At 44.5% G+C, this 16,104-nt stretch overlaps 1 protein-coding gene across 7 annotated transcripts in view; it reads left to right on the forward strand.

The window, feature by feature from the left end:
- Positions 1–16,104, forward strand: part of Magi2 (membrane associated guanylate kinase, WW and PDZ domain containing 2) — a 1,402,993-nt gene that overhangs the window by 1,293,120 nt on the left and 93,769 nt on the right. For all 7 annotated transcript variants that reach the window (XM_021161942.2, XM_021161940.2, XM_021161941.2 and 4 more), the window contains 4 exons: positions 235–420; positions 1,787–1,961; positions 8,678–8,873; positions 10,282–10,425. In XM_021161942.2, coding sequence (XP_021017601.1) covers positions 235–420; positions 1,787–1,961; positions 8,678–8,873; positions 10,282–10,425 — 701 coding nt within the window. The remainder of the gene's footprint in view (positions 1–234; positions 421–1,786; positions 1,962–8,677; positions 8,874–10,281; positions 10,426–16,104) is intronic.

A 16,104-nucleotide genomic window follows, 5' to 3' on the forward strand; every position in this document is an offset into this window, starting at 1 on the left:
TCCTGGAACTCACTTTGTAGACCAGGCTGGCCTCGAACTCAGAAATCCGCCTGCCTCTGCCTCCCAAGTGCTGGGATTAAAGGCGTGCGCCACCACGCCGGGCGAGGGAAAAACTTCTGATGTTGCACTGTTTGTCTTAGGCTGGGACTGAAAGGTGGGACTGAAAGGTAGAACAAGCGCTGGTGATGTCCCTGATACCTATTTCTGGGTTTTTTTGTTTTGTTTTGTTTTTAGCTGTGCCCCATAAAATTGGACGAATCATTGATGGGAGCCCTGCAGATCGCTGTGCCAAACTCAAAGTGGGCGACCGGATCTTAGCAGTCAACGGCCAGTCTATCATCAACATGCCTCACGCTGACATTGTGAAGCTCATCAAGGACGCGGGTCTCAGTGTCACCCTTCGCATCATTCCTCAGGAGGGTGAGTGCCGTAGGTGGCCTTCCAGAGAGACAGACCATAGACACACTCACCTGGCATTCTGAGCCTGCACGTCAGCTCTGTGGCACTGCAGGTCCCATGGTATGAATCCCAAGGCTCAGGGTTATCAGAGCCCACCCTGGAGTTTCAGGCATACTTGTTTTATGGAGATGTTAAGCTGGAACTTAACCCAGCAGGTAGCAATACAAACCTGAGCAGTACCCAGCAACCTGACTTAGATCATTAGGGGGTATCTGGTACTGTCTAGAGACAATTTTGACTGTTGAGGTTGGGGTGGGATATGACGGTCAGCTAGTGCGTAGACATCAGAGATGCTTTGCGACATCCTTATGATGCTCAGGACAATGCTCCACCCAACATTTGGAGAAGACAGAGAAGTGATTCATGTCAGAATGCAAATAGGTCACCTCCCTTTGTTTCCCAACTACAAAAATAGAGAGACAGACAGGCAGACCGATGATAATGGCCATAGTTTTTGTCTGTCATTTGAAGACACCAATCTGTAAAAGACAAGTCAGAGAAAATGAACTGTGAGCAAGAATCTGCTACTGCCCCGGCAAGCTTCTGCACCCTCTCAGTCTGGAGTATTGGCTCTGGCTTTACCCTGACATGTGAGGGTCATTTGCACTGAAATTTTGTATTGTTATGAGAGAAAAAAAATCAAGAAGCAGTTTGTGAATAGCTTTACAAGTCTCCCTGTGTGCAGAGTGAGTGCTTTATTCTTTCTGGAGAACTGCACAGAGGACTCTCAGTAAGACTGGTGAGAGAGCAGAGAAGAGGTTGTAACAGCATTTACTAGCTTATACAGACATCCATCTCCCTATTCGCGCTCGGGAAGCCTGGTAAGAGTTCTTGATCTGGGAGAGGTAACACACTCCATAAACCCAGCTCCTTAAGGTGGAGTTAGGCTGCTCAATCCAGGATGAGCTGGGCTACAGAATGAGGCTGTATTGAAAAGGAAAGAAAGGAAGAGAAACTAAATCAAAAGGTGTTAACTAGAACATTTCTCTCAGCAAGAAACTCCTGTATTTTTTAGCATATTAGAATATGCTTGTACCTTTGAATTGTTTTCTTGTGGTTTTAACACATTTTTACTTAGTTGACTTGCTTCTGTGACTTTTCCTTCCAACAAAATGGCAAGACCGCTCATAACTTTACCCAGTAGCAGTTATAATCAATGAAAGAACACTCCTTCCAGGAATGGTGTGGACCTTAATAAGTTTAACCTGCTAGGGAAAAGCCCCACAGAAACTAAAATGACCAAGGAGGCGCCAAGTCTCAGCCTCTGTTTACTTCTTGCCTCTGATCAGATACCAACCTAACCACATCTGTTGCCTTGGTTCATCAGAGCTCAACAGCCCAACATCAGCACCCAGTTCAGAAAAACAGAGCCCCATGGCCCAGCAGCACAGCCCTCTGGCCCAGCAGAGTCCTCTGGCCCAGCCAAGCCCAGCCACCCCCAACAGCCCGGTCGCACAGCCAGCTCCTCCCCAACCTCTCCAGCTGCAAGGACATGAAAATAGGTAAGGTTTCACCTCTGACTTTTCTGACTCTGGGAGGTGAAGGGGGAGCGGGTGGGGGAACACGAAAGAATTCCTGAGAAGAAAGAATTCCTGAGAACCGTTTAGGACACAGACGGGAGGGAGATTTTCATATGCAGTTGAAATTACTATGTGGACTGTTAGATGGTTTCAGAGGGAGGAAGGGAGGGAGGGAAGGAGACAGAGAGAGAGAGAGAGAGAGAGAGAGAGAGAGAGAGAGAGAATGTGTATCGTGCTGAGTACATTGTTTCATTAGTGACTATAGCTCAGCATCTGCCCTGCGCAGTAGGTAGGAGCTTCTTGCAGGACCGCTAAGCCATGGCAGAGGAGCTGGGTTAGCTACCTGAGAGCATTAGGACCTTCTAGAGTAAGAGCACAGGAGAGAGCTCCAACCATGGTTCTCCAAGGCCAGGGTTGCTGTGGAATAAGGTATGGGGAGAGCTAGAGATGGCCCATTGAGAGTGACGGAAGCCACCCTTGAAGGCTCTGGTAAGAATATTCAAAGTCCTCATGTTTGTCCTAGTAGAGTGGAGAGGCTGGCAAATGCCATCACTGTGCTGTCTTTTCTGAAACTCACACTTGTACCTAGAGAGCAAGCAGGCGGGAGGCTGGCAGGGAAAAGAGTAGAAGGGGGTGGGGGCTGTTGTGATCATAAAAAGATAAAGAAATATAAGAAAATATTCTATCAGGGTGTGGGGGAGGGGGTGCCTCTGCAGACCCATGCCAAGGCATCCCTTCCCCCTGAGGTATAGTATAGAATAGAGTTTATTCAGGGCATGGGGAGGGGAGTTAAGAGGGTAGTAGAGGCAGAGAAAGGCAGAGAGGAGGAGAGAGTAGTAGAGGCCAGGCCGGCCCGCTGTGACTACTTGGAGAGAAGGGGGAAGGGGGTGGGGAGAGAGGGGGAGCAAGGGACAAGAGGCTAGAGTATGAGTAAGAGAATAAGAGAGGGAGGAGGGGCCAAGCAACCCCTTTTATAGTGGGCTGGGCTACCTGGCTGTTGCCAGATAACTGTGTGGAGGAGCATATCTGGCTGTCCAGACAAAATACCATCTGGGGCTGCAGGAAAGCATTGAGCCACAAACAGGGTCATTTGGAACACAATGACACAGCATGGAGGGCAGGAGAGGAGAAAGGACTCCTCCACAATCATAACTTTACATTGCCCTCCCCCAACCTCCTGACAGTCATCCATCCCTGCATAGGGACCTCCTGAACTAGTAACATGATTAAGGTTCTTTGAGGCTCTAGAAGACAGAAGTGACATCTGAAAATGGTATTGTCTTATTGTGACTTATTGCAACAGAAAATCTGCCTTGGGTTGAGCCATTAAAGAAATAGGTAAGGGTGTGGTCCCATGTGTTTTTCTTCCTTCCAACAGGAGAAAAGTAGAACACATCTGCATGTGAATGCCCCCTTAGTCTTTCCGGCCCAGCATTTTGGTGACAGCTGCTTCCCCTTTGCCCTCCCCGCCCCCAGTGAAGACAGAGTCAGACATTTTTGACATTCAGAGCTCTCATACCACTTCGAACAGTGGTTTTCTCTGTACCACGAGTGACATTTCCATAAAACCCATTCTGCTACGATTTCCCCATGTGCTTTCACGGAAAACTGAGTGCCTGGCTGTCCTTGGCTGCTTATGTTTTAAATGTATGCTCGGGAAAAGAGAAGCCCGATTGAGCAAATGATGCAGAGGTAAGAGCCTGACAACCCAGAGTTAAGTCCTGGTTGCCTGGGTAATGAGCTCCAGCTGTGCTTGTGAACACCAGAACACCACGTGTTATGGGGACAGATTGCACTGGCTCTCCTCGGGATCCATCTGAGAGTCCAGAGGGAGGGCCTGAGCACACCTGCAGTCCCTCAGCCAGTCTCAAACTGGCTCTTAGCTTTGCCATTGTAAATGAATTTTGTAACCCTCGTCTTCTTTCAGAGTGCAACTGCCCTACACTTGGGTCTTGCTTCTAGAGGTGGATGGGTAATCTCATCTCTACTGGCTAGTTAACTCTTCTGGTCCACTGGCCATCATCTCTCCAGAGAAGGTTCTCCCATCGTGCTGAGCAAGGCGTGAGAATCTATTAAAGGTTCCTGGAGAGAAGGACCTGGCTTACAGCTGGGGCCTCCTCTGTGGCCCTCATGGAACCAATGATCTTTTTAAACAGTTTTTCCCTTTACTAAATCTGGCATTAGCATATTTACATGATTCAAATTTTTATGAATCACCAACATATTTCTTTCAGTAACATGTAGAACCTTTAATAGGCCTGTGCCCAAGTTCCTTGGCTTATATTTTTATTGTATCTGGAGACTCACATCTGTATGAGCAAAAAGATTCAATGATTTTACAGATATCAGAAACATTTTCATAGTCTCCTCCAAAGACCGCCATGGTGTCAAAGGAAAACTCTGCCTATTTGTACATCAGTCTGGAAACGCTGCCAACGCAGTTCATATGCCAACTTCTTCTAAGCAAGGCATGCCCACTGACATGTCAGAGAGAGCCATTTCCCACGCAAGAGCAGGGTAAACTAGAAGGGCAATCTCATTGAGTATTCCCATTTTGCAAACTAGATAAGTGCTGTTGTGTACTGTCTCATTTACTCCCACATCAACTTCGTACACTTCCCTACGTTCTCAGGAATCACAGAATAGTTCTAAGATGATTATACATGAAAGTGAGAAAATAAAAAGGAAAAGAACAGCCAGGCGTGGTGGCGCACGCCTTTAATCCCAGCACTTGGGAGGCAGAGACAGGTGGATCTCTGAGTTCGAGGCCAGCCTGGTCTACAGAGTGAGTTCCAGGACAGCCAGTGCTACACAGAGAAACCCTGTCTCAAACAACAACAACAACAACAACAAAAAACCAAACAAACAAACAAAAAAGGACAAGATCTATTACAGTATGTATTCCAAAACTAAGTATGAAGAACAGAGTTCTCTTCTCCAACAGGGTAATTGATCTGTGCCATTTAAAACCACAAGGCCTATGGAAAAGCTCTAGAAAATGTCTTCCTTCAACCACCTTGAGCCCTACATACTCAAGGCTGGAAATTATTATTTTCTAAATTTAGTTAAAATATAAATACATTGTTTCTTCCGTTCCTCCTTCCTGCCACTCCCATTTCCAGCTCCTCTCCCAAATTATCAGCCTCCTCCTCTTTATCCATATATATATACATATATATATATATATATATGTATATATATATATGTATATATATATATATATATACATATAAACAAGTAGCACATAAATACAGCCTGCTGGGTCCCTTCAGTGTTAACCTGAATGTGAAGGCTTCTAGAGCTGACCACTCAGTACTGGATAACCAGCCAGGAAACTCATGGCTGGGGAAGAGCTCTCCTTCTCTCAGCCATCATTAACTGCCTGTAGCTCTTGAGCTCTCACGATCTCCCACCCCTGGAAGTGGTTCAGGAGAGGCTCACATGCTCTGGAAGATCTCCTGGGCAGCATTTCTTAGTCTTGGAACTTGAGCACACCATAAAAGCTTACTAGAATTTACTGTTTGCCATCTGTCTTTATCATCTCTAAAGTATCTTTAGTGATAGAATTAACAGCTACAAGTGCTAGGTTGGTGACCTTCCTTTATATGTAAAATAACTTTTAAGAAGAGTGCACGAGTATGGTGTGTGTGTGTGTGTGTGTGTGTGTGTGTGTGTGCATCTTCATCTGTATGTGGGCATGAATCTCCAAGCGTGTGCAGAGGCCAGAGGTTCATTGGGTATGTTTCTAAACCGAGTTTGCATCTTACTGTTTTGTAAAAGGTTCTATGTCTGACCCCAGACTCACCAGTTGGTTAGATTGTTGGGGGCAGCCAGGCCCATGGACCCTTCCATTTCTACCTGACTAGTGCTGAGATCACAGGTCCAGGCTGCTGTGCCTGGATTTACATGGGTCCTGAGTTGATGCAGCAAGCACTCTACCACCTTACCCATCTTCCTCGCCCGGAGCAAGGCTTTTCCTCTTAATTTTTAATAATGAATCCTATATTTTCCACAAAGTGCAATGTTTCACATATTCAGCCCAACCTAATTTTTGCTCTAGCCAGTGTATCACTCAAAGTTAGCAACAGTCATAAAAAATCAAGTACATTTTGCTTGTTAAAGAACTCTTCGCATCCTCACACATGACAATGGAAGAGAGGGGTGTTTGATGCTCAGTGGCCAGGACGACAGCTGCGACAAGCTTCGCTGGTTCTATTTCTAGTCACTGTCTAATCTTTGGGGAGATTCTCACATTTCATCGTATTTAACTCTACCTCATGACACAGCTGGTTGGAAACAGAGTGCATAATGGATATTTCATACCAATACCATACAGACCATAAAAATAAAGCGGCCCTGCTACAACTTAAAATAGTGCGACACCCAAACCACCAAGCTAGCGATTTCTAGAGGGGAACCAACACACACTGCAAGTGTCATCCAGTTCCTCCCCTTTTGTTCAGTGCACGCTTTTGCATAGCTGAGCATCTTATTCAAATGGTACTTTAAATGATTCTGTTCACAGCTTGCACCTTGGTAGGGGAAAGGGGTGGGGGGTTGAGGGATAAAACAAAGCCTGATTTATACAACTCCTAGAAGGAGTGTCTTCCCCCTCTTCAGGGTTAAGTAAAAATTGAAACTACTTACTAACTCCATTCCTGGAAGTCCCAGTAATCAAGTCTGTTGTCCTAAACTCCCACTGTGCCTGGCAAACATTGAGTTATAGTAGTGGCAGTTGTTCTGGTGGAATTTTAAAATAATGTTTGTTAGTAATCAGCACCAGTGAGAGCTTAAACCAGTGATGAAGCATCTCCTAATGGTTGTGAAGTTCTACAATCTTCGAACCTTTTCTCTGTGCGGAGTATTTTCCTTAATTCCACAAGGCCTAGTAGTATACACCTGCAATCTGGTCACTCAGGAGGCTGATGGAGGCATATCACAAACTCAAGACCAACCTGGGCTGTATAGTAGGCATTGTCTAAAATAAATAAATAAATTTAAAGGATTTTGCTCATTCTTCAGAATATTGCTTTAATCTAATGGCATCCGTACTGCAGCATCAGGCAATGAAATATTACATTAAGTGTCTTTCTCTATCCCATGGTGCTGATCTTACCCACATGCATCTGATCCCAGAATGCCTGGGGTTGGCTGTCATGCCCCTTGTGGCCTGGGAGCACCCATAGCTTAGAGCAGTGGGAAAACCTGAAGATCATTCAGCTACTACTGTGTATATTAGTACTCTCTGTGTTTAGCAGCATGTAAGGGCTAACAGTAAGCCAGAAATGAATGTTGCCCTGGGCTATTTTGCCTCTCTTCCCATCACATGACCACAGTAAAATCCAGTGCTGATCCTGGTAACTGTGTTTTCACGTTTAAACCTCTGGAACATAGCTCCCCCCGCCCCTCTTTTTTTTTCCCAATAAGCCAGTGACGCTGGGCCTGCATTGTATTCTATGATCATGCCTTACTACCATTCCTTTAACATCTGAAGTGCTCAAAAAGATACAGTTTAGTAGTTGAATAGCCCTGGATGGGGGCTGGAGAGATGTCAGTGTCTCAGAGCACTGGCTCTTGCAGAGGACTGGGGTTCAATTCCCAGTGTGTACATAGTGCCTCAGGGTTCTTCATAACTCCAGGTTCAGGGATCTGATGTTTTCCTCTGGCTGCTAAGGGCACACACATATTCACACACACACATATTCACACACACACACACACACACACACATAAAATAAGAATAAATAAACTTTCTTGCCGAGCACTGGTGGCGCATGCCTGTAATCCCAGCACTTGGGAGGCAGAGGCAGGAGGATTTCTGAGTTCGAGGCCAGCCTGGTCTACAGAGTGAGTTCCAGGACAGCCAGAGCTACAGAGAGAAACCCTGTCTCGAAAAACAAAAACAAANCAAAACAAAAAAATCCTTTCTTAAAACTAGCCATTAATAATATGTTTATAAACTATTTGAAGATCATTGCAGTTATGCTTATATGATGTCATAATGTCCACTAATTCCAAAAAGTGTGTGTGTGTGTGTGTGTGTGTGTGTGTGAGAGAGAGAGAGAGAGAGAGAGAGAGAGAGAGAGAGAGAGAGAGAGAAAGGAGGGGGGAAAGGAGAGAGACAGAGAGGGAGAGAGGCAGAGAGAGAAGCAGCAGGCATAGCAGGAAAAAAGCAGAAGAAAGGGGGAGAGATAAGACATATTTTAAGTCCTTAGATTTGTAATGATTGTGAGTTTTAATTATGGTACATGAGTATGCCTCTGTGTGGGTACGTACGCATGAGCACAGTAGCTGTGGAGTGTAAGAATGTCAAGTTCCCTGGAGTGTTTGTGAGCCACCTGACATGGGTGCTGGGAACTGAACTCGAGCCCTCTACAGGAGCAGTGCATGCTGTTAACTACTAAGGCAGCCCTCCCTCTACCCCACTGAGTGTGCAGATTTTAAATAACCAAAGTGGGATAATAATATCCAGGAGACCTTTTCCACAAGATTCCAGTGAAAACATCACTTTCGTGACCAAATAAAAGTATATAACACATTTGTTAACAATATTTAATGCCATTTCTTTAATCCTAAATATGTAACAAGACCACTCAAGGATTTGGGTCCCCACAGCTGTGGTGGCTAGACTATGCTTAGTTGTTCTAATCTCCTCAGAGCACCGAAATCCCAAAGCAACCCCTTTTCCCTTCATCCAGTTACAGGTCAGAAGTTAAAGCGAGGCAAGATGTGAAGCCAGACATCCGGCAGCCTCCCTTCACAGACTACAGGCAGCCCCCGCTGGACTACAGGCAGCCCCCCGGAGGAGACTACTCGCAGCCCCCACCCTTGGACTACAGGCAGCACTCCCCAGACACCAGGCAGTACCCTCTGTCAGACTACAGGCAGCCACAGGTACCTCTGCTGAAGATCGTGGGGTCACCACCAAGACTTTCTGATATACAAGGAACATCACAGAAGGGAGGCAGAACTGGCATCCTGCTGGGGCAGAGCCAGAGCTCGGGTACTAGTATTGATATCAGGTGCAGAGAGCCAGGGCTCTGGTACTAGTATTGATATCAGGGTCACGCCTGTACCTCCAAAACTTCAAGGCAAGAATAAATCCTTTCCAGAATAAAGCAGAACAATTCATCATGAACCCATCAGGAGTGAGTGGGCAGTCACGATGAACTAGTCCTTGATGATAATTAACCAGCTAACTCCAAGAGCATACACAGCCTTGTCAACTGTCATTTGTAAGCTCCTGCTAGACCGCCGCCACGCCCCCCGCCCCCCCCCCCCCCCCCCCCCAGTGATACTGCTAATGCAGAAAATCTTACATTTTCCAGCCATAGGGATTTTTTCAGACCCATAGTTTCTAAGGCCTCCTGCCCCCCACCTCTGTGACATAAAGTCATGCCTCTATGCAGAGGACAAAGCCAAGGGTGGCTTTACAATCTGCCCAGCAGCCCCTGCAATCGCCAAAAGCCTCTGTGCACACAACGAAGGGCTCGGCTGTTTTCATGATTGGTTGTGTTGGACATACCTCCTGAGATTCCCTTAGCCTGTCTGAATTCCATTTCCTCAAGACTGGGTCTCCCTTACAGGTCAAGGTAAATGGTCAACCTCTATGAACAGTATCAGGGCCAGAGCTCAATGTCTAAAAGCGGTCAGTACTTGGTGACCAAATAATAAGTACAAGAATAGGAATTAAGGACGATTTCCTTTCTACCAGATTATACTGTGTCCCATTATTAAATTAAGGAGAACTTTATCCCCCGAGAGTTTAAGTAGATTGATAGTGAGGAAGTCTTGCACACACTACCTTCTCAGGGAAAGAAAAACTGATTCTGCATCTCCTGACTTGATGTACAGCAGTCTGTACAATGAAAGATAGAGTCAGAGCCTATACAACTGAAAGATACAGTCAGAACCCCATTCAAGTTCACTCTGTAGCTCAGAAAATTGTAGTTTACACTTCCAGAGATGCATCACTGACTGACAGGCTTATTTGTGGTACTAACAGTAATGAATAAGAAAATTCAGGAGAGATGACGTCATTCAGATCCATTTGCAGTAAGTGCAAGATGATCAAGAGAGCTGATGTGGGCTGTACTGCTTGTTTTAGCAGAGTTAAGTGTTCTGACCTACTTGAGCCTTTGGAGCTATGCCTTGCTTATTCAGTACTTGTAAAATCAGGAGGCATTTCAGCACCTTGTCATTTGAACACTTTAGTTATGGGGGGAGGGGACAGGAAATGTGACCATCAAGGTCCCTCCAATGCTAAACTACTCCATGTCCCATTTTCTCCCCATCCCCAAAGGATTTTGATTATTTCACTGTGGACATGGAGAAAGGAGCCAAAGGATTTGGATTCAGCATTCGTGGAGGAAGGGAATACAAGATGGATCTGTATGTGTTGAGACTGGCAGAGGATGGGCCAGCCATAAGGAACGGCAGGATGAGGGTAAGATGCCTCATGTGAGATGCCTCAAGAGCACCTTGATCGCCATTGTGGTGTTAGGAAGATGCTAAGGTGTGCTCTCAGACAAGCACCTGTCTTTTCTACAAGCTGATATTTAAAGATTTGGTCAAACACTTATTAAGAATATTACAGTAGCCAGCTGGATGTGGTGGTGCATGCCTGTAGTGCCAGCATGAGGAGGCTGAGGCAGGAGGATGTTGAATGCAATCAAGGCCATAGTAACTTTGAGGGCACCCTGGGCAATATAGTATGACTCATACTCTCAAAAACACCAGAGAGACAAAAGGCTCTGATTATAAATGTCCAGCGATTGTTAAACCTCAACATACTGGTATTTTTCTCAAGAGAAAATAAAAGGAAAAGCACAGAAGAAGAAATAATTTGAAGTGAAGACAAGCTCTATTACTCTCCTATGGTTTAGTGATTTCATTTCCGTGGAGGTTGAATTTTTCAAGATTTATTTTCCCTTTTATGTCCTCCCTTCCACATCCATTAATCAGATGGCCTTATGTCTCTCAGAAAGGTTTCCTTTTTATTGACTGGCCTTTGGGCTTTGATATTGGACAGCGGGACACAATAGGAGAAAGGGGATTTGGCTTCTAGCACCTAAGTTGTCCTTAAAAATTGAAGCAATTAGACACTTTCAATTTGGCTCAAGTTGAGGAGGGATGTTTAATGTAACAGTCACTCTCCGGTAAGTGATTGATGGAGTAATTCATTCTACATCAACAGGTGCAAGACAAAACAATAGCTTATAGCCTCAACCACAAGTGGCACCAGCAACCACATAATAAAATTCTTGTTGTACATCTAGAATTCATCCTTATCATCCTTCCTTGCTTTTTAAGTTCATATAGATAAAAAACTCTGTGATATGGAGATTCTAAAATCCGGGGTCCTTGTACTGAGCCTTGCCAACCAATTGCCTTGGGGAAATGCACCTGCTACTTAAACCTACTACCAAGTCCAGCTTCTATCATTCTCTTTCCAGTGTCAAAGACCAATGCAAAGGCAGGCAGAGTACAAGTCACGTCTCCCTCCCTCCTCTTCAATCCTCTGATAACGGCGAGATAGTGGAGGTGGAATTTTACCCCAGACAGGACATGTTCCAGATAAAGATAGCCCCTGACATGATCCAATACTACCCTATGTTCCCTGCCAGAGGTATCAGTGGGAGAGGTCTCCACATGGCTTCTTGCCCTCTACTTTCCCTCCAAACCTGAAAGGTAAATTATTTTTTAAAGAATTGTTTTTATTTATTTATGGTGAAAACATGTGCATGCCAGAGAATGCATATGAAGGTCAGAGGACAGTTTGTGGGAGTTGGTGCTCTCCTTCCACTATACGTGGCGCGAGGGTTGAAGTTGGTGGGCAGGCTTGTCGGTAAGTACCTTTACCCACTGAGCCACATGCCCAGGCCAGAACTGCATTCAGCTCATGAGTGATTAAATAAAATGAAATTCATTTTCGCAATGCCAAGTGAAGTCAGCATAGTACAGAAATCATGAGTGAAATGACCAGAGCCTTCCTAGATAAGGAGAAGCGCCCCCCCCCACAGCCCCTATCCTTACTTCCTCCCCATGATTTTAGCAGTTGCCACATTTTAATAATTTTTTAATTAATTAATTTATTTATTATACATAAGTACACTGTAGCTGTCTTCAGACACACCAGAAGAGAGAGTCAGATCTCGTTACGGATGGTTGTGAGCCACCATGTGGTTGCTGGGATTTGAACTCTGGACCTTCAGAAGAGCAGTTGGGTGCTCTTACCCACTGAGCCATCTCACCAGCCCATTGCCACATTTTAACCATGTCTAAGTGAATCACCACTGTGTACATACAGTACTCCCAAGTCATAGAAACCTAAAGAGAGAGCAAACATCTTTAGAGCCTCAACCCTAGCAGTGTCTAGCAGTGGTTCTCGGCACAGGCTATGTTAGCTAGTCTCAGAATTTGACCATTAAGGGCACAGCTGTGCTTAATCACAGCACCTATGTCATAATTCACAGATATATTTAAATTACTTCAACAGGGACCAGGCTTGATCGATACTTGCATGACTTACAGTTAGATTATTTTAAACTAATGCATTAACTGGATAATATATAGGTTTTTGGATAGGAAGATCAATAATAAAGTTACTTGGGGACCCTTTTCTCGGTTTATTACAAGGTTTCACTTGGATATTATTGATGTCCAGGTGCACACGAAACTTAAATATCTGTGCCAACAAGGCTTTACAAGGCCTTGTCAACCTCCCATGAGTTATGACTTGGTTTATAATTTCTAAGACTCCTGAGACAACCAGGTGGGCTAGACATTCATGAACTACCACCAAAAAATAGCTCAAAAAGAAAAGCTAGTCATGACGTTCTCCCCAGCCTTTGAATTACTATAACACATTGCTACCATATTAACATGATTTTGTCACCTCAATTTCAATGTTTAACATTTCTACACACACATGCACACACAATCAAATTCATTTTGGTAGATACGATGCATGTCTCCCATTTTTATTATCAAGAACATCCAAAAGAAAAACTCCTGTTAATTGTCTAATAGAAGCTAAGATTGAGCTTGACAAAATAAAATTGTTCAAATCCACATTACTACCAAGGAGCTGGGTGATTCTGTAACGTGAACGAGGTGCTGTGCCCTAGGTTTGGGTGGTGGATGGTATGAATCTTAGTTTATTGTACCCGATTTGAACGTCTGCTTTTGAGACTCCTATTCCTGGTCATTTGTGTAGGTCTGCTTATAGGCACATGATCATTTTTGAGTGGAGACACAGGGAAACCCAGGAGAAATGCTAACACAAAGTGAGGATATCACCTACTGAAGATCCTGGGACACTGTGGTACCCATCTTTGATTTTTAGGTTGTTTCTAGTCGCCCTAGTGTCACCTAGACAAATAATGATCTTCATGGAACAGTTGAAGAGTGGCAGGTGAATGGAGTCGGAAGGCAGTCTGCTGCAGCACCTGCTCGTCCTGGCGACCTGCAGCCATGAGAGTTGTTTTGGCAGACAGCTTTAGCAAATTAGACTATTAGAGGAATTAGCTCTAACATAGTTGGGAAGGATAAAATCTTCATAACTAATGAGTAAGTCTCTGGAACAAAGTTCTTAGAAATATAACCTCATTAAAAATTGAAACTAAGTAGAAAACCACGGGCAAAGAAAAACGAGCACACAAAATAGCTTTCTGGTGAAGCTCGGTGAAGCAGAGAGTGTAAAAAATTTCGAGATAAATGTGAGACATTTGGCGGGAGGGAATGAGCACTTAATAAAGGTCTGGGAGCACACTGAGAAAGAATCTGAAAGGAGAATAAGATGGTTCTGTGGAAGGTGGAAAGGGATAGGCGGTGGGTACGTGCTAACGAGCAGACTTTGCGTCCACAAACACGGGGAAGAAGACAAAATGCTTCCGGCTGTCATAGGAGTATAATGCATTATTCCATGTCTCCCTAAGATGGATTTTCTGGGATAAAAAGAACATCCTTTATAACGTCACTGAAAGCCATGCCCCATTTGCATATGCCTACTAACATTTCACACTAAAGTCTGCCTAGAGTGGGCTTCAGAGTGGCCCAAAACCTCAGGTGGTTGCACAGGGTACAAGAACGGCCCATCTTACCCAGGTTTCTTGTTTTCTTAACCAAAAGTATAATTCACTGATTTAAACTTCTTTTGAATTTGTTGATTTTCTTCCTGGTCCAGACACATCTAACTTAAGGTTACAGAATATGTATTTAAACACAGCATCTTCTAGTTTATATTTTGTTGCTATTAAACACAGAACCACTTGAGAGACTATTTCTAACATATGTGGCAGAAATAAATACTAATGAGCTTTCATCTCAGCTTTATAAAAAAGAACACCTAGAACATCACCAACCCCTCATGGCTCCATCCCCTCCTACCCTCCCACAGAGATGGAAAGAGCCACCACCCTAAATAAAGAAGTGCTTGACATTCCATCTGGGGTTTCCATGTATGCAGATTTCATTGTGCTCACTTTGTGAACTTTATATAAGTGACTCATGGTGCTCATGTCCCTCCCTGTGGTTCCTTTTTTTATACACTATGTTCATGGGACTCATCCAAGTTGGTGGGTTTATTTTTACTGCTGTGAACTTGCCATTGAGTCAATATCCTACAGTCTCTGTCGTTGTCTGTTTTCCTGTCCTATGGGCTTTTGAAATTTCCTCTGTCAGTGGATCTTGGTTATAACTAAGACAGCTCTTGGACATCCTCCAACTCCATATGTGTAAGACTTTCTCCAGACTACAGAATTGCTGGAGAGATATGTACTTAGCTAAGAGCCCTCGCGCACACACACAACAATATCCCGGTGACCATGTCAAGTTATACATACAACAACCAATGTTGACATGTCTTCATATTTGCAGAACATGTGTTCCCACCTTCAAAATGCTCACTCTAGTAAACAGAAATGACACAGGTTTGCATGTCTGTGTGTGCACGCACAGGAGGGTGAACACCGCTGTGAGTGTGCAGGTGGAGGCTGGGGGGTCTACAGTGTTTATTTTTGCTGCTTGCTCTCCATCTGGTCTCCCTTTCATTTCTGAATTTTTCATTACATTTCACCTTTCGTGTGTGAATAGACGAGTGCCACAGCGTGCACATGGGGCTGAGAAGACAGCTGGGGAGGGGTGCGGGGGGGGGGGAGTCTCTTCCTTCCTTTCACTGTATGAGGATTGAACCCAAGTCCTCAGGCTTGGTGGCCATCATGTTTGCCCTCTGAGATATCTAACAGGCACTCCCCACATTATTTATTATTATTATTATTATTATTATATCATTATATCATTATTTTGAGACAGGGTCTCTCTCCTGGTTGAGGCAGACGCCTTGATTCCACATGAGGTTCATCCTCTTTTCTTATGGTTACTGAGCCTGGGCATCCCTTCTTAAAAACATATCTTCCTTTTTCATTTACTGTTAAATATTTGCCCTCTCATAGTGTGGTGAAAAATCTCTTATTCAAGTTTGTGCATTGTAGTTCTCTGTTAATCTGATATGTTTTTGATAAAGAAAATTCTTGATTTTAATAACTCCATAACTCTTTTTTCCATAGTCACCCTTTTTGAGTATTGCTTAAGAAATAATTTCCTTACACAGTATCTCTCTCTCTCTCTCTCTCTCTCTCTCTCTCTCTCTCTCTCAAAAAGAAAGAGTAAGAGAAGAGAGAGTACTTGTATGTGACACATACACAGGGGGGAAGAGAGAGAGAGAGAGATGTGCACATAAGTGGATGCCGGCTCATGCATGCAGCGGCCAGAGAAGGACTCTGGGCACCTCCTCTATCACTCTCTGATTTACCCCCTTGACAAAGGGTCTCACTGGTTCTGGACATGCTGTAGTCTTAGCCAGGCTGGCTGGCCAGCAGCTCAGCTACTCTCCCACCTCTGCACACCAGTGCTGGGGTACAGGGGATGCAGCTAGGGGTGCAGCTGCTTTTCATAGGGGCTGGGGAGACCAGAACTCTGAGCTCAGATCCCCATGATTCCCCAACAAAAGCTCTGACCCACTGAGCCCCCCCTCAAGCCCTGCAACACAGCATCCTAAATGTTGACTACACTTCTAAGCGGTTTGCAAGTCTACATTTTATTTTTTTTTTTTTTTTTTTTTTTT

This window comes from Mus caroli, chromosome 5 (assembly GCF_900094665.2).
Source record: "Mus caroli chromosome 5, CAROLI_EIJ_v1.1, whole genome shotgun sequence".
In the NCBI taxonomy this organism is placed as follows: domain Eukaryota; kingdom Metazoa; phylum Chordata; class Mammalia; order Rodentia; family Muridae; genus Mus; species Mus caroli.